Source organism: Festucalex cinctus, chromosome 19, assembly GCF_051991245.1.
Source record: "Festucalex cinctus isolate MCC-2025b chromosome 19, RoL_Fcin_1.0, whole genome shotgun sequence".
Taxonomy (NCBI): domain Eukaryota; kingdom Metazoa; phylum Chordata; class Actinopteri; order Syngnathiformes; family Syngnathidae; genus Festucalex; species Festucalex cinctus.
In genome coordinates, this window is record NC_135429.1 from 16478738 (window position 1) to 16498471 (window position 19734).

Consider the following 19734-nt stretch of genomic DNA (forward strand, 5'->3'; position numbering starts at 1 on the left):
TCTTATATAAAATGCTATTGGATAGTAATCAGCCAATAGGGATTGGCCCTGCTTCCCGACTCCTGATTGGTTAAGAATTGTGGCACAAATATCACGCCTCGACCCTTGCATCGCAAGCGTAACTTAAAGTTTCGTACGTGTTGAGGAGAGACGAAGCAAGCGTGCGCGAGGACTGTTTTGTACGTACGAAACACATTTTTGGTACGTACGAAACACATTTTGTACGTACGAAACACATTTTTGGTACGTACGAAACACATTTTGTACGTACGAAACACATTTTGTTACGCACGGAATTGTGGCACAAATCTAACGACATACGGGGGGAGGGGGGCCGCCTACCGTCAACGCCGTGTTCGCGACACGGCACGCGCGCAGTCGCGCACAACGAGTGATAACATGCAAATGGAGACAGTTAGCAGAAGCCGGTGCCGTACATCTCGGTATTTCCCATGACTATCGAGTCCTCTCGGTGCACTTGTATGTCCCGGGCCGGCGTTGGTACTGCGCGCGAGCCAAAAAGAATAACTCCCGTGACGATCCAATGCATGGATTCAAACGACACAGGTATGTCCCACAGCCAACACACCAGCGAAGCTAAAAGCACACTGCAAGTAGAGGTGTGCAAAATTTCCGATTCTTAGATTATTCACGATTCGGCCGTGGAACAATCGAGAACGATTCACAAACGTCCAAATTCCGATTATATAAATATGCCAAGGGAAGCGAAACGAGCGAAAAGTACGCGGAACTGAAACGCAGTAGCGCGCGCGGTCTTCGGGACGCTTTTTGGGACGGACCGAGAGTACACATCCACAACTCACGCCTCGAGATTCAAACCAACAACAAGCATGGCTGAGCTGACCAACCCACCTCTTCGTGAGATCAGACCTGCTCCGAAAAGCCAAACAACTTCAGGCGGAAGTATCAGCTAGCTGGCTGCAGTGCGTCGGTTAGCGTTCTACAGGGCGCCGCGCAGTGATACGAACGAACGAACAGAAAAGTAGTGGCTGGCGGTAATGGCGTCTGACTTTATTCAGAAAAGAGTATTGTGATGGAAATGTATCACGCTTTTGAAAACAAATAGTTTTTAGAAGAAAAACGCTTTATTTCCGAGACCCCAGCCAGCTTGCTGGACTATTTTCTTTTTTATTTTCTTCTCGTCCAACGTCAAACCAGAACGCGTGTCACCGAACGCTGTCAGAAAGAAGTCAGTGCTGATCGCACACACGGGAGGTGAGGATCAAATTGAGATTCATGTTAAAAAAGCCGAACGATCCCATTAATGTTTACACGTTCATGTTTACACAAGTTAAAAAGCAGAAAAGCACTTGAGGTTTTTTGTTTTTTTTTGTACCTCTGAGAAACTTTAATGTTTACATGTTCATCTTTACACAACTTAAAAAGCAGGAAAGCACTTTTTTTTTTAGGCATTTGTATTGAAGTAGTAGTTCACATTGTCTTTCATTTATACCTCAATGCACTTTTGAGTGGATAAAAATAATATATTTTTGCTCAGTGCTATGTTTTATTCTGTTGAAGACTGAATATACTTAAAAGCTGTTGTTACAGAATGAGGACTTGAGTATTTTATTTACTGTTTTGAACTGTTAACTTGATACTGAAATAGTAGTTTATGTAGGCCTGAGAGGACTTTTGTACTATTTTTGTAACTAATGTACGAAACATTAAAAGCACAAAAATACATTGTTTTTTTTCTGCTGCCTGGGGGGGAAATCAATAATCGTTTTATAATCGAATCGTAGCCTCTGAATCGTAATCGCAATCGAATCGTGAGGTGCCCCAAGATTCCCACCTCTAACTGCAAGTATCTTATTTCTCAGTTTGTGGCTCCCTGTCAATGTACACAACTAGCATGAGCAGCAGGGAACTGAGACGTGCCCGCAATTACGTCCTCAAACTCAAAATGAACGACAGCCCAAAAAACAAAACAAACAGTCGTGATTCCGTGGTCATCATCGTGTCTCAGATTAAAAAAACAAAAAAGATGTCATACATTAACCAAAAATGAATGTGATGGCAAAGAAAAACAAAAATTGTTAAAAACAAAAATTGTTAATAAAAAGGGAAATGCACTTTTGTAAATATTTTTGGATATATTAAGTTGTTAAAATGTGTTTGATAGATTTATTGTTCCATAAGGTGGCTTCATATTTCTTTTGGCTGGATGGTAGGTTTATTTCATGTCTTAAATTTATGTTTCTGAAATACTTCACAATGTGGACATATTCTGTTTAATTGTGTTGGTGTCTTTTTAAAGGTTAAATATTTATATTTAAAATTGAATTATCAGCCTTTTGTTTTCCTGATCCTGAATTAAAAAACAAAAAACAATTATAACTGTCAATAACAACTAATATTTAAACTGATACATTTTTCAGTCATATCGCCCAGCCCTTTGTTCCGGTCCATTTAAATAATTGATTCAATATATAAAAATATAGAAGACATTGTTGTTGTTCTTTTTTTACACATTTGTAGATACTGTAAAAATTTGTGGTGTTTTAAGATTAATGTTTACAAGCAACAAATGTCACTATAAGTTTTGAATATTGAAATTAATCGTATCGAATCGAAAATCGTATCGTTCCCAAACTTAATCGAACCGTATCGTTCTGAAAGATAATCGTTTTTCAATCGAATCGCAACTTGTGTATCGAGATACATATCGAATCGGCCTCATGTCAGAGATTCCCACCCCTACAAAATCCAACCCATAAACAAGCATGATGTGGACAAATCTTTGAGTAGCACTCACAAACAGACAACACGGTGGCATTTTCACCATAGAGACAGTATATAACATGAAAACGCTGCGGGAAAATCAATATTTTGAAGTTTGCTGGGCTTAGTGGGTGGCAACATAAGATGGCCGCCGGTGGCTTCACTTCTCGCTATGGTGAATAAGTGGCATTGTGAGTCCATTCATATATAAGTCCATGGATGTTGCTCGCCGTAGTCCATGGAATGCTCAAGAATTGTGTGAATGCACAGACACACAGAAAATTAGAGGGAACATTGCCTGAGACCTGAGCTAAATTTATGCCATCTTCAGTCGACGACAGCAAGTGGTAAAATCCCCCCAGGGATGGATAAAAAAAAATGGCTGGATTTTGCTGCTTGACTCATATTCCTCTAACGCTATAATCAGAATAACATAGTGGAGCTGCATAGAACATCCATCCATCCATTTTTTTAACCGTTTGCTCCTCACAAGGGTCGCGGGGCTGCTGGAGCCTATCCAGGCCGCCTTCGAGAAGTGGGCGGAGTACACCCTGGACAGCCAATCGCAGGGCACACAGAGACAAACAACCATCCATACTCAATCACACCTCGGGACAATTTAGAGCACCCAATTAACCTGCCATTCATGTCTTTGGAATGTGGGAGGAGACCGGAGTACCCGGAGAAGACCCACGCAGGCACGGGGAGAACGTGCAAACTCCAACCAGGAAGGCCGAAGCCCGGACTCGATCTTGCGTCCTCAGTACTGTGAGAGGGACGTGCTAACCAGTCAATCACCTAGTGTACATTTATTTTAACAGTAATGATATTGTCCTTTGATTAAAAAAATAAAAGTAATATAGACTTAATACAGACTATATCCCTCCAACTACTCGTTACATTTTGGTTTGCATCAGGACTCTAAATTGTGACCCTCTGGTCCCAATCATAGTTCCTTGCTGCTCTTGCTTGTGCAAACAATAGGCACAGTCACAAATGCACATTTCAGTCATTAACTGTTATAAAACAGCACATTCATGCAAAAGCTGCTGTTGACAACAGCTCTCACCCAAATGCTCACCTGGCCAATAACACACGTCACCCGACCAAGCCCAGTCTCATTGGGCCACTGCTCACAGCACGATGCTTCTTAACCCGTGGAACAAACCATCACACAAAAAAATAAAATAAAGTTGGCCACTCAACACTGCAGGTGGTAACACTATTTAAACCATTGGTGTCCAAACTACGGCTCGGGGGCCATTTGCGGCCCGCCGTCCATTTTTCAGTGGCCCGCGACATATGCTAAAAATGGCATTTGACTCAGTTCAAATAAACAAAACAAAAATGTTTGGAGATAGTCAGAGTAAGAAGGGAGGGTATCGAAAAACTGGTGCCATTAAAGGTTATTTTAGTTAACTAAAACTAATGAAAAAACTAAAACAAAAATTCAAAAAACAATATTGTTACCGAAATAAAATAAAAACGAAAATGCCTTTTAAAAAATGAAAATTGAAACTACATTTTATGCTTACAAATCTAAACTAACTCTAATTATAGCAAACATGTCCTTCGTTTTAGTCTTTGGTAATTAATTTAATGCATCAGCCTTTGGGGATGATTTGAAATCTTATTTTTAGTAGATTTATTTTTTATATAAACCGGAATAATGACGTTTGAAAGTATGTCACACGGAAGTGACGTCATCTAGCAGCAGCCAATAGAAAAGCACCTTCAGATGACATTGCGCCCATGATGTTTTTAAAATATTGCGCACAAGTAATACACAATTTTGAAAAAGAAAAAAAACAAAACAACTAATACTAATACTGAAACTAAGGTTGTTTTTTTTAAGAACTAAACAAAAACTAACAGAACCATCCTGAAAACCTAATAAAAACTAACTAAAATGAAAAATTCCAAAACTATAATAACCCTACTGCCATATTACAAATAAATTGGTTTATATACTGTAGTATTTTTCTAAATATGCAAAAGCACAAATCAATTATTTGTAACTTTTTTTAGGACTAAAGACATTTTCTCTTCATAACATTATGTGGCCCTTGCGTCCTTCTAATTTTCTGTATGTGGCCCTCAAATGAAAAAGTTTGGACACCCCTGCTTTAAACCATGTGGAAGGGGTATTATTTTAAAAATCACACTGTCTCTGTAGTGTGGCTTTTTACCTGCTGCTGGTGGGTTTAGAACTTATTCCACATGGTAAATGGGGGTTCACTGAAGAAGCAATTAAAAAGTTACAAAAAAAAATCCATAATATGGCCCCTTGATGTACAAGTAAAACATTCAGTCATGTCTCTGGTGCTAAATCGATTTGGGCGGTGGTTGGTGGAGCAATTAAGAGGCAAAGGTTGATGAAGAGAAGACGCAGAATGCCAGGTAGAAGCTCAAGCGAGAGAAAAAAAAAACGTGGAGAAATTGATTAACAACACTTTAGACATCAAAGAAAAATAAATAATTTAAAAAAAAAAATCGCCTACCATGTTACCTTAGCTGCGCTGTAAACACTTCCGGGTCATCTTCCATGTGACCGAAAGCGACGAGGATGGAACGTTTGTAAACATGAAACAAAGCAGTGGGAAAGCTTTCCCAAAGCGACAAGGATGGAGCATGTATTTTCCCACTGCGTTGTTTACATATCGCTTTTGGTCACAGGGAAGATGACCCGGAAGTGTTTACGGCGTAGTGGTAGGCGAAAAAAACAACTTTGCGTTCCCTCGCAATCTTTGCATTAAACGCAACGATGTTTTGCGAGGGAACGCAAAGGTTGTTGTTGTTTTTTTCTACCGTGTCACCTTAGGGGCTCCGTAGGAAATTACACAAGAAGAGAAAATATTTATTAAAATTTAATAAAATAAAATTGTAAAAATATAAACGTGCGAAATTGCAAACTAAACATCACTCTCGTTTGTCAGTCAAGAGAAATCACATAATTAAGACAAGCATAAGGTGTGCATTGAATGCGTTGCTGTAAAATATTACTCCGGAAAAATGCAACAAAAATGCGACATAAACTGATGCAAACGGTAATGAAGGGATCTACCATCATCGGCTTGACTGACGGCAAAAAAAATGAACACGTGACTTTCTCGTGACTGGGTGCGAGTAGTCAGACAACTGTAACAGAATTCTGAGCAGCGCCGAGGCTATATAGAAGGTTTTGTGGAGCGGGCGCATTGAGCAAGAGACAGACAAGACCCCGAAGGTTGAGTGCGGTAAGCGTGTGAGGAAGACTCATCATGGAGCACTGAGGAAGACGCAGTCCCCGCACTCTTATCGCGGCTCTAGCTTTCAGCCTTCTTTTCTCATTTTCCTCCCATCCATTTAGTGTCATTATTATTTTTTTTTAATTACACTCGTTTAACAGAAAAGCATTGCCAAGCGAGTTGGCATCATGAGCTTGCGGTTTTTGCCACTTTTGATGCTTTTCATCGCCGCAACCCAAGTTTTTTGCGAGGAGAACGACCTGCGAGAAATCGATGACTACTGGACAGACAACAACCACATTCAGGTAGTTTATTTTCCGCGTGAGGATAAATACTTTCCATATTCAATAACTTCATTTGCTGAATTTGCACTGCACCAGCAATTGTAGTAGTAAGACATTAAAAATAAAGTGTATATATATATATATATATATATATATATATATATATATATATATATATATATATATATATATATATATATATATATATATATATATATATATATATATATATATATATATATATATATAAATTGCCGTATAAATGTATTTATCTATTTATTTGCTCCTCAACAACAATGAAACAACAAATGCTGTGAGTGCATTTCCAAAATTAATAACAGAAAATACAATAAAATCATTTGAAGTTCATTTCCACCCCCCCCCCAAAAAAAAAAAAAAAATTAAAATAAAATAAATAAATAAAAGAAAATATAACATAATAATAGGGAAGCCTTTATCCTCATGAAATATTGCGGTATTGCAGCTTTGCTTGTCGGCATTGATAAGAATTGCACGTCTTGTGTTTGACATTGTGAACTGGAGCCATGCCAAGTGAAGCCATTCTGCTAATGAATTAGCCAACAATAAATCATTACGAGACTTTTGAGCCACCTCTCTCGTCTCAAACAATCACACTAATGCATACAGGGGAGCCATAATAATAATTCATTCATTTTTTCATTCATTTTCTTGACCGCTTATTCCCCACAAAGGTCGCGGGGCCGTAATAATGATGATAATCATAATAATAATAATAATAATAATAATAATAATAAAACATTATTATTCACAAGTTCATTCATGTACATATTATATTTGATGCATGTATTCTTCTTTATTGTTTCTTTAAAATAAGAATAAATTAGTTTGCCCTTCTGAACGTCTGCCTTCCACAGGACAACTGGCTGTCCAGTGACCCCTTAAGAGAAATACTTTTGAGGAGGACAAGGAAGCCACGGCCGCATCAGTTTATTGGCCTGATGGGGAAGCGCTCAATGGGTAACAATTCGTAACCAGACAGTTTTTAGTCCTGTTTGCAGCCTGACACTTATAACATTTCCTTCTTTTTCTACCAAAGCAAAGACAGAGATTCCACGCAAAAGTAAGTAATGGATATAAGATGTGTATAATAATAACGGTTTTTAGGAAAATAGGCCTGGAAACATCCCACAATGTGCACAGTAAATTCTGGTGAGTAAATTTGACTCTATTTCGAGTGGGATCAAATAGACTCAGTTTTAGAGAAATATTTACACATGGAAGAGAGTAAAATAAAGAAATGACAAAAAAAAGTTACTCAAGGGTTGAGGAGCGAACTCATGATCTTCAGCTTTTGAGACAGCCGATCTACACTCTGAGCAACACAGCTCCTGCTGTGTTATTAAATTGCTCATGTCAGCTGGAATCTTCCTAACTCATGGACCAAAATTTTTGGTTGAGAAGGAAGATTTTTGTTTTTGGCCTCCTCTAGGATATAAGTAAACAGTAAGAGGTCATAGCTCCGGTGGTAGTGTGGCAGTATCCCAAACTGAAGGTCGTGAGTTCATTCCTCAACCCTTGAGTGACTTTTTTTTTCTCCCCCAATTCTTTATTTTCCTCTCTTCCAAATAATTATAAAAATAAATATTAGCCTACTCTAAAACGGAGTCTATTGGTCCCACTCCAAATAATCAAATTTATTCTACAGAATTGACTGTGTGGGGATTTTAAATATGCCCATCTCCATATACATATCGAAAATAGAAGTAAAAATATAAAGTGAAATATTTACAGTGGGGTGATACATATTTTCCTTCTATTTTTTTTCTAATTCATCATCATGATTTTTTAATTTTATTTTTTATTTTATTTTTGATGCATAAAAGTAGTAAAATACAAAATGCTTGCCAATCAGGTCTGTGTCTCTTTTAGTCATTGGATATTACCTTTGGAAACAGATTAACAGATATTAAAAATAGAAAAACGACTCGTTATTTGATTTTCGTTTTAAAATAGATTGAACTACAGCTTGATTTTCTTGTTTGGATGTCTGGGTAAGGGAAAGTCCAGTAACAGTTTGATTTTCAGTTTTTATTTCAGAAACTAAAATAGGATATGGCAGGAGACACAAATCGAAAAACGACCCGTGTTTTTGTTTTGGATTGGTGGAAGATGTTATCACGAGCATTTCTTATACTTGCCAGAAGATGGCGACAGCGTGACGTCTGAAAACGATGTAGTTTTCTGTAATGATCCATCAATATTCTAAATTCCCCAAATGCTAAGTACACACTTGGAGAAAAAAAATGTTGGTCAACATTTTTGAAAGAAAGAAGGAAAGAAAGAAAGAAAGAAAGAAAGAAAGAAAGAAAGAAAGAAAGAGAAAAATAATTAAAAATAAATAACGTAGTAATAAATAAAACGTTACAGAAATTCTTTTGAATTTTGGTTCAATAGCTTTATTTAAAAAAAAAACAAGCAAAAAAGAATAAAAAAAAAAATCATGAAAGAGACAAAAAATGATGGCGCTCAATTAGCATCGCAGACATCTTCGGTCATTTGGGAAACATTTTTGGCATATTCTCGACTAGGTAATGATTGCATTCTCATAATTTTACTTGCAAGTTTTCAGCACGTCATAAAATGGGCACAAAAGGGCTCTCTTTGTCTCCCCAACTCCAATGTCCACGATTTCTTGTTTTGCTTAAAACACATAACTTTTGCTTTCATTGAGGACTAAGGAATTCAGACGTATTCACATTTTGTTTCAGTTCAAATTTTACAATAACAGAAAATGAGGATTTTAAACAGCTTTTTCTAAACCACAATTTTAAAAGCAATGTCTGATTTTCGTTGGGTCATTATTATTATTATTATTAGTAGTAGTAGTAGTAGTATTACTTCGACTACTAATACTATATTCGCATTCAAAGACGGTTACCAGAAATTACCTCCACGTGTGGTTACCGTTTGTGGAATTTTGGCTAGAGATGGTCATACAGAAGACAATATAGTTTTTAGACGACAGTGCTGCCATCTCCTGGCCAATATGAGAAATGCCGCGGTGACAACTTCCAGCAATCCAAACAAATTTTTCGATTTGCGTCTCCTGCAATAAAACCTATTATCGTTTTCGCAATAAAAATTGAAAATCAAACTTACCCGTCCCAGACACCCAAACGAGAAAATCAAGCTGTATTTCAATTATGGTGTTTCTATTTTAAAACCGAAACCAAATAACGAGTCGTTTTTCCATTTTTAATATCCGTTTACAAACGTAATATCCAATGACCAAAAGAGACACTGACCCAATCAGCAGCCATTTTAGCTTTACATGTATATTCATAACAGTTAAGTAATGGTCACTTCACGAGCTTGGATTGATTGACAGCAAGCCGACATTTTCGTCTGCCGTGCTTGCTCTCTTTTGAACATGCTCGAATGCATTCATTTGTGTAGTCATATGTTTATGACAAAGAGGAAAGAGACAAGTTGTGCTGAGGAAAAAACTAATGAGACGGCGAGTGAGGATTTGTCCGTGTTGTTGTCAAAATTAGTCACTCCCACATTAACACAGTTTGGTGGAAATTCGCTCCTTTTTTCTTCAGAGCATTACTCATTAACAAGATGAACGTACCGAGACTTTGTGCGACAAACACATAAGAGTTCAATTGTATTATTCTTGCTTTGATTTGATAACACTGGCATGTTGCACATCCATCCATTTTCTTTAACGCTTATCCTCAATAAAGTACTAATAAATTATTTGTATTTTTACAAATGATCACAGTAAATATTATAGAGGAAAAGTTTCATTCTTTCTTGTATTTTAAGTTATAATGTAGGCAACATGTGTCTTCAGCTGCACATCCTGTGTATGTCAATTTGAAATCAGTATTATGACATTTTATAAGGCAAGCAATATTTGGTCATTTGAGTGGCTCGCATAACCATGTGAAAAGATAATGGTGTTAGTTAAAGAAATAACTATAATTGTATATCATTATTGTGATAATTGTTAAGAATTTATAAGTTACTGAAGTTTTAAAAATAGCACAGTAACAATAAAAAAAAAAAATCTATAGAAATTGTGCTATTATTTGTTTATGGGATTTTTTTCCTAATGGCTATGTATTTCAATAACTCCTACAAAAAGATTCCAATTCTGTTTAAAGCCTTGGAACCTTTCTTACCTGTGTATTGTTCCTTCTTATTGTGTCTGATCATATTTTTTTTTCAACTTCTTTTTAAAGGGCATAAAGTCAACTCTTTTGTTGGGTTGATGGGGAAAAGAAACCAAGAAGAGCCAGGTAAATCGTTCAGCATTAACAGCTGATTCTGAGCCAGTACACGTTGTCCGTCCGTGCCTATTTTTAGACAATAGAAGAAACACACGGGAGGTTCAGAAATACAAACAAACAAGGTAAAAAAAAAAAAAAAAAAGTTACATTTATGGTATGGTGGTGGACCCAAACACAGGAAAGCAGACGGTGAAGCAGGTTACCACTCGAAAAGGCAAACAATGTACAACTAGGATTATTCAAAAAATACTAAAACAGAGTCCAAAATAAGGATATCAATTATCAAAAACAACATCATGAAAAAGAATGGGTTGAGACACCAAAGAACCAGAAACAAGACATGACACATAGAAAGAAAGCATGGAATGAAATACAAACGCAATGATGAGACAACAAGAGACACCTGGACAAGACACATGTGGCTGAGGGAGCTAATTAGGTCACACAAAGGACCACAGGCGGACGCAAGAAAACTTAACGAGACAGACATTGATAAAAGGGACACAAGAAAATTGACAACTTCAATCTAATCAAACACCAAACTCCACAAACTAAGACAAGATGAAAACGAGAAAAGCCCATAGCAAAGCTGCCAAACTATATAAATAAATTGTCTGAATTTTCATATTTTTTAAATTGATTCAATACTGTCATGATTCATGACACAGCAACTATTTTTGATCCTTTTCAACCTCTTAAGCAGTTTGACCTATGTCCAATGATAAATTGAGTGTTCATTAATTTGACAGTAATTTATTATTATTATTATTATTATTATCATTATTATTAGTATTATTATTAGTAGTAGTAGTAGTAGTAGTAGTAGCCTTATTAGGGATGGGCGAGTACCGATACCAGGTATCGGTATCGGGCCGATACTAGCCTTTTTTCAAGTACTCGAGTACTCGTGACGCAGACGAGTACAAGCAAGCGATGGCAGAGGGGGAAGACGTTAAGTGAGTCCTCCTTGCCTGTAAGTGGCGCTAGTTTGCAGCAATTTTCACCAAAACTTCACCGCTTTGGAAATACTTCAAAAACTAAAAGAGCATTTTTGTGTTTTATTTTGAGCGTTAAGACTATTGAAGAGTGAGTGTGCTGGGTTTTTTTTTGGTCAAAATTAAAGGAAATATATTTGTCTAAAAATATCTTTTAGTGATTTTTTTAATTTGTCAAAATGTGCTACTGGTATCGGCAGTTGGTATCGGTATCGGTGAGTACTGAGGGTCTGAGTATCGGTATCGGTCTGAAAAACTGAAAAAAAGTGGTATCGAACAGCCCTAATTATTATTATGTATTTATTTATTTATTTATTTATTTATTTATTTATCTATTTATTTATTTATGTATTACTGTATAACATTATAAATTGTTTACTGGTTTCTAGAAGTGATTCTGTTGGTTAATTGCAAAAATTCAAGTCAAGCCCCAAAGAGGGACATGAGATGCATCAGCAGTGATCAATCTGTTGTGAAATTCACATTAGTTCTCACTATTTATTTTATTAGCAGGAAATTAAAGTTAACGATACTTACAAACCTTAGAGGTGACCTTTTTTTTTTTTTTGCTAACTGATTAATGGAATAGTATGCTATGCTAAATACTCAAAGATTGTGGTTGGTGAGGCCTGATACAAAAGGATATATTTTATTTTATTTATTTATTTATTTTTATCTTGATTTGTTTTCTGCCGCGGACCCCAACCTAAAGATATTCAATAAGCCCTTAACCATTTTTATTTTTGTATATTTTTATTGGCTACATTCCATTTCACGTCAAAATTCATGGAAACGTGACTCAGGAGTTGTCGGCTTTCCCAATACACATAAACATTTTTGGTCATAAATTCTGAACACATTCAAAAGTTAGGATTGTCAGCCCTGACATTTTTCAGAGCGGATTACTGGGACAAATTAACTTTTAAAGACCTCAAACCACAGCATAATGTTGGAGGATAATCTTATAAAACATGAAATAATCTTGCATTTGTCGTCCTTGGTTGGGAAGGGGTCAAATCCGGACCAAAACAGCCCGATTTATCTTACTATGTACCAGATTTAACCCAATGAAATGTTGCCGAAGTCAGGGTGTCCAAATGCAGTCCTCGAGGGCCACTATTTTACACGTGTTACATTTTTCCCCTCCAACACACCTGATTCAAATCATCAGGTCATCAGCAAACTCAGCAGAAGCCTGATAACGATCCTGCACATTTGAATCAGGTGTGTCGGAGGGGGGAAGACGTCTAAAACACGCAGGACTCCGGCCCTCGTGGACACCCCTGAGAAGTATTATCTTGGCAAATTTTGACCATGAAAAAGCAAAAGGTAAAACAAACTGTAATGCTTTATGGAAATGTAGCTGGACTATTAAATGAACCCTTCAAACAAGTTGTGTGTTGAGACTCCCTGTTTGTTGTCTCCCGCAGAATCCTACGAATGGAGCACAATACAGACATACGACAAGCGCCGCTAAAACTGTCAACTCCTCACTTGCCTGTTTCTCATCTTGACATTTCTCATCTGTGAAAGGAGCTCTGTATGCTTGTTTTATTTTGAAGACGTTCATTTGTGTTTGTCAAATAAAACAATTCTGTTTCCATGTTTTGGTAGTGGCAATGATTCTCATCGTTTAGACTGCAGGTCCGATGCAGCTGTCCGCATAATTTTATTAGCTTGCAATAATTTGACCTATTCATAACTATACAGTAATCAAATAATTATGTAGTGAACAATGTCATTATTAGGGTTCTTACAACGAAAGGTAAGACGTGTTCAAGTCCATAAACAAGTATAGATAACAAACTCAATTTGTAGCAGAATTTAAATAACAGCTAGATATGGAACCAAAACAATCTCAATGCCATTACAATGAATCTCTGCTGTTCCTGCAGGTTTAGGGACCAAGCCCTGAAACAACAAGCGATAATCTGAGTAATTGATGCTTCCCATAAAAATGTTTATAATTGTGTCAAGGATGGGCAACTTAAAGTAATGGAGGGGTCCACAATTTTCATCAGTGCGACTGGGACTTTTTAACTGTGACTGCGCCTATCAGCTGGTATCTTCCCTTCAGTGTGGAGTGTTCGTGCCGTCATGTTCGTCATCCCTGTGGACGTGTAGTGGAGTGGTACAGTTGAATATGAAATATTTAGCATAAAATTACCGACAACGCCATCTAGTGGCGGAATTAGAACCCAACTCGCTGGTTAAAAGCAGAATCATCCAGCCGCGGCCATCCAATGGGCGTTCTCGTTTTGGCGAGCCCGACCACGGCCCGAGGGTGACGTCACTCGACAAGTTATAACGCCGTAGTTGATTGGACTATACTGGCTGAAATAGCGACCAATAAGAATACTACACGGTGGAGAAACCAGGAAGAAACTCCAGTGTTGAGCTCTCGAATACGCCTTTGTTTTTTATTAAAAATTAAGGCCTGTTAAATTTTTAAATAGTGTACGTGGTGAGCATGTAGGCTATTGCAAATATGTAATTTATAATGTGTTTTTGTCGACGTGTGAATTTGAGAACATTTATGTTATTTTGAAAATATTCCAGTTTTCTTATTAAAAAAAAAAAAAGTTTTTTTTTTTTTAAAAATTGGACACTTTATGGCAGCTTATACACAAGTCTATTTGACTCTGGGCTCACATTCTTTTCCCATTGGCACTTTGGATGTTTTCAGCGAAGACATAACATACAGTATTTTGTCTTTACAGACAAATTTGCTTCTTGATATTGTAGGAACATCGGAACAGTAGGACAAGCAAACATTCTCATGCAAAAAGGCATTGCAAAATAAAATATTTGCATTTGTCATAAAAAGAAAAGAAAAAAAAACTCACACTAACATCTTAGGCTGTCACTTACTATATGCAATGTGTCTCAGCACCAGACATTGTTAATCCTTGTAGAAAACATTTTTAGGCATCACTTCACTGGCTTCCTGAATATTTTTTTTAAATTAATATTATTTTTAATTTGTTTTCAAATGACGAAATGTTTTTTATGATTATTTAGATTGTAACTACATAAATAAAAAGCCCTTTTGATTAAAGTTAGAACATCTTCAACATACAAAAACAGTCAATTTGTTTCAAACTTTGCGGCACGGTTAGCACGTCCGTCTCCCAGTGCTGAGGATGTGAGATCGAGTCCGGGCTTCGGCCTTCCTGGGTGGAGTTTGCGTGTTCTTCCCGTGCCCGCGTGGGTCTTTTCCGGGTACTCCGGTCTCCTCCCACATTCCAAAGACTTGTATGGCAGGTTAATTGGGCCCTCTGAATTGTCCCTAGGTGTGCTTGTGAGTGTGGATGGTTGTTCGTCTGTGTGTGCCCTGCAATTGGCTGCGATACACCGGCCTGTCTTCTATTGTGGTGTCTACAGCTGCAATATATTGAAGGTGTAGCTGATGTGGAAATTGAGAACGAAAGAATAGAATATTTATTAGCTTCCATCTTCACGTGCAACAAATCTAATTAATAACAATATAGACACAGTATATGATACCTATGAAGCGTTAAAAGTCTATGCAGTAGCTGTCCACAGCACCACCTCCAGAAAGTATAGTAGAGTTATGCTTTAAATGTCTTCATAGCCCAATACAAATCCATGTGACAGTAATGTTTGTTTATTGAAAACAACTATGACTGTGGACATTTTTAAAGTTGTCACCATTTTGTTCAGTAGTAAGTAAGTAGTAAAAGTTAGGCCTATGTTACAGCCTTATACTGTATTTTACATTTCACATCTGATTGTGATTTAAAGGCCAAATGTGAAGTAATTTCATAAAATACCATATAGGGTCACAATTGAAGCATTGAAACACTGTCCAACAAATAAAGTATGAAAAAATAATTTATATGTTATATATTTGACGAAATAATCGCTTTTCCGAAGTTCGAGCCTGGCGGGCGACAAACCCGGAAGTGATACGTCACACCGGGAACAGCGATGGCAGCGCTCCATACAGACGCTATACAAAGCCACTCAAACGTCGATTCAGACAGCGATGTCAGCGATAGGTTGAGCGAAAATGAGGAGAACCAAGTTTTTAAAGAGTTGGAGGAAGAGGAGGAGGTTGGCATTTTATACGTTGGACTTTACATGTACGAGCCAAATGCTAATCAGGATGCTGATAATGCGCCCAGACGACCTGACATGGAATGGAGACAAGACCCGTCGAAATTACAAGATGGGTAAGATATATAGGCAGTGGTATTTTTTTATGATTTGAAGATGCCAGCATTTGCACATAATTTTATATTTTTGTCTGATGACATTTTAAAAAAAATAAAAAATAAATCAGACTGTTTTTAAAGCAGTTACTCAGTACTTGAGTATTCTTTTCAGCAATTTTTATTTTTTTTACTTGTACTTGAGAGATTTATCAATGACTATTTCTTACTTTTGTACATGATTCCGTCCACGTACTTGTATATTTTGAAACAAATGTTTTCATAAACAGAATTATTGACTGATTGGTATAGCAATACACTTGTTCAATAACATTTCTGCTCATGGTGTCATCGCTCAGTATTTTACTTTTTTTTTTTTTTATATAAATTTCAGGCGTACTTGTGGTAATTGCCAGCAAATGCCTACAGCTGTAGAATGTGTTTGCTGCCATGAAATTCAAGAAGTAGTGACTACGTCTACAAGGAGAGGAACACTTCAATCAGGTACTGGACTGCATCACTGATCATCCTGGATTCAATGCTGTGTGCCTGGACCTGTATGGATTATAGGTGGAATGGAAGACCTACAAGCAGCAGTACAAAGGCAAGGCATTTGATGGGCCACAGGATGCCAAGTATAGACATATTGCCTACAGACAATTGGTGCGCTGGTGCTGGAAGTTTCTTGGTCTGGACAACCGTGTTCTGCTCCCAGCATGTTGCAGTGTCTTGTATCAGGGCACATTTTCCACCACCAGGAGAAGAGGAGTCAGCTGTATTCAAAGGGTTTCGTGTTTCACAGAGAAATGTTCCAGAACTGTGATTTGTACTGGTTGCATCATAATAAGAATAAACAAATTAGGACAACTTCATACAAGGAATATGATTCTTTATTTCCTGAGGAATCTCGTATGGTGCTCAGCAATAACATTTGACTTGTCCGGTCTGTTCACTGCTGCTGTAAGAAATTGTGGCTCGACTACCACATCATTCGGTTTTGTACTTATTTGGAACGTCAATCACTTTCATCGCCTCTGAAAGGCAGTCATTCACATAGTCTACAAAAAAAAAAAAAATTGGGATGATAAATATTTGGGTGACATATGGGTTACACTCAGTAATGCATCTGCCTGGAATTGTTTTTGTTTCATAACTTACCATAAGTTTCATCCACCAATATCTTTCTCAGAGAATAGCCACCACTCTTATATTTGGGATAAACGATGCAGTAGGAGTGTATTCCTTCCTTCGTCACTTTCTGTGGTCTCCCAGCATTTTCATTATAATGCATAGCAGCGAGAATGATTCTGGAATTGAACAAAAATTGCCTTATAAAGAAATTGTCACATTGTGATGAAATAGCTTTATATCTCTAAGTTCTACATTTCATCCATATGTTCTACTAGTCATGGACAAATCACACTTAAAGAAGCACATTATATATATATATATATATATATATATATATATATATATATATATATATATATATATATATATATATATATATATATATATATATATATATATATATATATATATGTATATATATATATATATATATATATGTTTTTTTCGATTCTTTGAGATGGCATTTTTGGTTGAACAGATGCAGTGGAAATTTAATAAATTTCCATTGCACTAGCTGTTATGTTTAAGCCATGAGCACCATCTAGAGGAGCCTCAAAGCAAGTGCTTCATTACGTTACTTTCCCCCCTCATCACCACTATAGTCTCCATTTCATACATATCAAAGTTTTCTTAAACGCACCTGCTTTTCATTCCTTTGTATGAGAAGTTGTACATCTTTGGGGCAAAGTGATTCACCACACTGTGAAAAGCTTACACACCACTGGTCTGTCCGAGGTGAGACATCTTCATGACATCGTTGACAAACATGGTATTTGTCAGGAGTTCCGCCACTGCGACATTGACTTCAGTACCTTCAAATGAATTTCATTTCCTTAGTTTGTTATAAATGTTAGTTGGCATGTGACAGATGTTTGGTTGTTCTACAGATACAAGGTATGACAATATTTATATTTTCAGGTTAAACTAGCAACAACTCTAAGAATAAAAATATAAATAATACCTGGTAAGTACATAGTGACAAAAACAACTCCGCCTAACTTACTTTTATCCACACTATGTGGTGGCATAACTTCATCATCTTGGCTGTTTGAACAGGATTGATCCTGCAATAACTGACCCTCGTAATCAGCCATTTCTTGTTCAGAGGCAGCTGCAGAGGTGATAGCCTCAGCTACGGCTCGCTTCCTTTCTCGGTTAGCTGCTGCTGCACGCTGGGCAGGTGGATTTTGAATCTGCTGCTGGTCTTGTGGAGGCAGGTGAATTGTTGGGACAGCAGTTGTATTGAGCAATAACCTGCAGAAACATAAGGTGACACTAAAAATATGCGTCGCTCATAAAACCTATAAAACCTACCGGAAAAAAAATAAAAATAAAAAAAATAAAAAACAACTATCACATTTCATCTAACCCTGCCTCACCAAATATTTAATTATTTAATGACTCATAAAATGCAGTAAGATTGACATATGATTGGAAGTTTTTCAAAAGGACGTGTCATGTTCTTTGATCAACAAAGCAATGCTGCCAACCTATTGAAATTTACTTTCAGAACAATTTGTCTCACTGCCATTATTACTCATCGTTGATATGAATAGCACCGATACGTTAGCTTTCGGTTCACGTCGCTAGTTTCTACTGTTCATTCCACAACTGTTGGAAGCTCTGCTTTGTCAAAGTCATCAGTGATCTATCCATAAATTCCACGTTTTTTTCTAAATAATTGTAATCATACTTACTTTTTTTGCAAATCCATTATCATAAGCAGACCGGTTGAGGAAGCAGGCATCTTCGAAGTGTTTGTAACAGAGAACACTCCTCGACGATGGCGTGAAATTCATTCGCTTCGTGCGAATGAAAGTTGACCATTTACGTGCCCTGTTATCTTTTGGCCACTCATACAACTTTTCTTTAGCTTGAGAACAATACATCACCACACATCGCCGGGTCATCTTACCGAGTAGCAATGCAAACAATGCAGTTCAATGGCCGACTTCTCTCGCAACTTCCCGGTGTGACGTCATTTCCGAAAATTTCCGAAGATTGTCGAAGAAAAGCATTTTCGTTGTCAAGGGCGTTGCTATGGGTTAAACTAAGAACCTGAAAGGGTTGCGTCAAAAAAAATAACGAAAATATGCTTACAATGGTTTAGCCATTGGTATTACTCAAAAACATGGTTGGCCAACCTTACTTCACATTTGGTCTTTAAGAGAACTCACCCGACTGAACTCTGTATGTTTATGTCAGTATGCTATGTATGCTATTCTCTAAAAGCCAAATGAGGGCATTTTTTTCTTATTTTTCTTTTTCTTAAATATTTTTTTTCTTGTTTTTCTTTTTCTTAAATACCTCTGCATTTACTGTACAGCAGCCTGAAAAGCATCTCAATGTGCTTATTGAGGCTGAAAGCACTTTTTTATGTTGATCCAACTTTTTGTATATTATATGAAATGGCCAGATGTGAGGTCAATTTACATGGTTTCTTTTCGTGAAGCTGAGAATAATAGTCTGTTTGCTTGTCAATGTCGACAATGTCTTAAGTTATTATTATTATTATTCATTCATCCATCCATTTTCGTAACCATTTACTCCTCACAAGGGTCAAGGGGTGCTGGAGCCTATCCCATCTTGCTTCGGGCAGTAGGCGGGGTACACCCAGAACTGGTTGCCAGCCTATCTATTATTATAATAAGAATTATTATTAGTAATATTCCAAATGGTATCCAGGGGCATCACCACGAACGTCATCACCAAATCGGCCGACGCCAAGCTGGCGATGATCGGGCGCAGGTGGGCTGCCAGGCGATAACCTCGGCCCCAGCGCACACTAATCAACACTGACAGGTTGCTGAGGCAGCGAAGACAAAGAGGACAATGAGTGGCGGCGACGGTGAAGGCTGGTGCTTCCCAGTGCGGCGAGGTGGCGTTCAATGGAGAAA

The 19734-nt window shown here is 37.2% G+C and overlaps 1 protein-coding gene and 1 long non-coding RNA gene across 2 annotated transcripts; one reads left to right on the plus strand and one right to left on the minus strand.

Moving 5' to 3' along the window:
- The first annotated feature begins 5365 nt into the window (after positions 1-5365).
- tac1 (tachykinin precursor 1) lies at positions 5366-13134 on the plus strand. Its single transcript, XM_077507126.1, has 5 exons — positions 5366-6277; positions 7153-7255; positions 7335-7358; positions 10489-10545; positions 12962-13134. Exons 1-5 carry the CDS (start codon positions 6161-6163, stop codon positions 13006-13008), a joined length of 348 nt encoding a protein of 115 aa, XP_077363252.1. The 5' UTR covers positions 5366-6160; the 3' UTR covers positions 13009-13134.
- Positions 13135-16578: 3444 nt separating this feature from the next.
- LOC144007659 (uncharacterized) lies at positions 16579-18997 on the minus strand. Its single transcript, XR_013280299.1, has 5 exons — positions 18535-18997; positions 17841-18091; positions 17478-17649; positions 16865-17013; positions 16579-16764 (listed from the first exon to the last, which is right to left on the minus strand). It is a non-coding gene; the product is annotated as an uncharacterized LOC144007659 (long non-coding RNA).
- Between the last annotated feature and the right edge of the window lie 737 nt (positions 18998-19734).

Bases quoted from the DNA above. Each gene is read 5' to 3' on its own strand.
- tac1 (XM_077507126.1), top strand. From the start codon at position 6,161: ATGAGCTTGCGGTTTTTGCCACTTTTGATGCTTTTCATCGCCGCAACC. The intron at 6,278-7,152 runs GTAGTTTATTTT...TGCCTTCCACAG, and splicing joins CAGACAACAACCACATTCAG to GACAACTGGCTGTCCAGTGA. The intron at 7,256-7,334 runs GTAACAATTCGT...TTTCTACCAAAG, and splicing joins GATGGGGAAGCGCTCAATGG to CAAAGACAGAGATTCCACGC.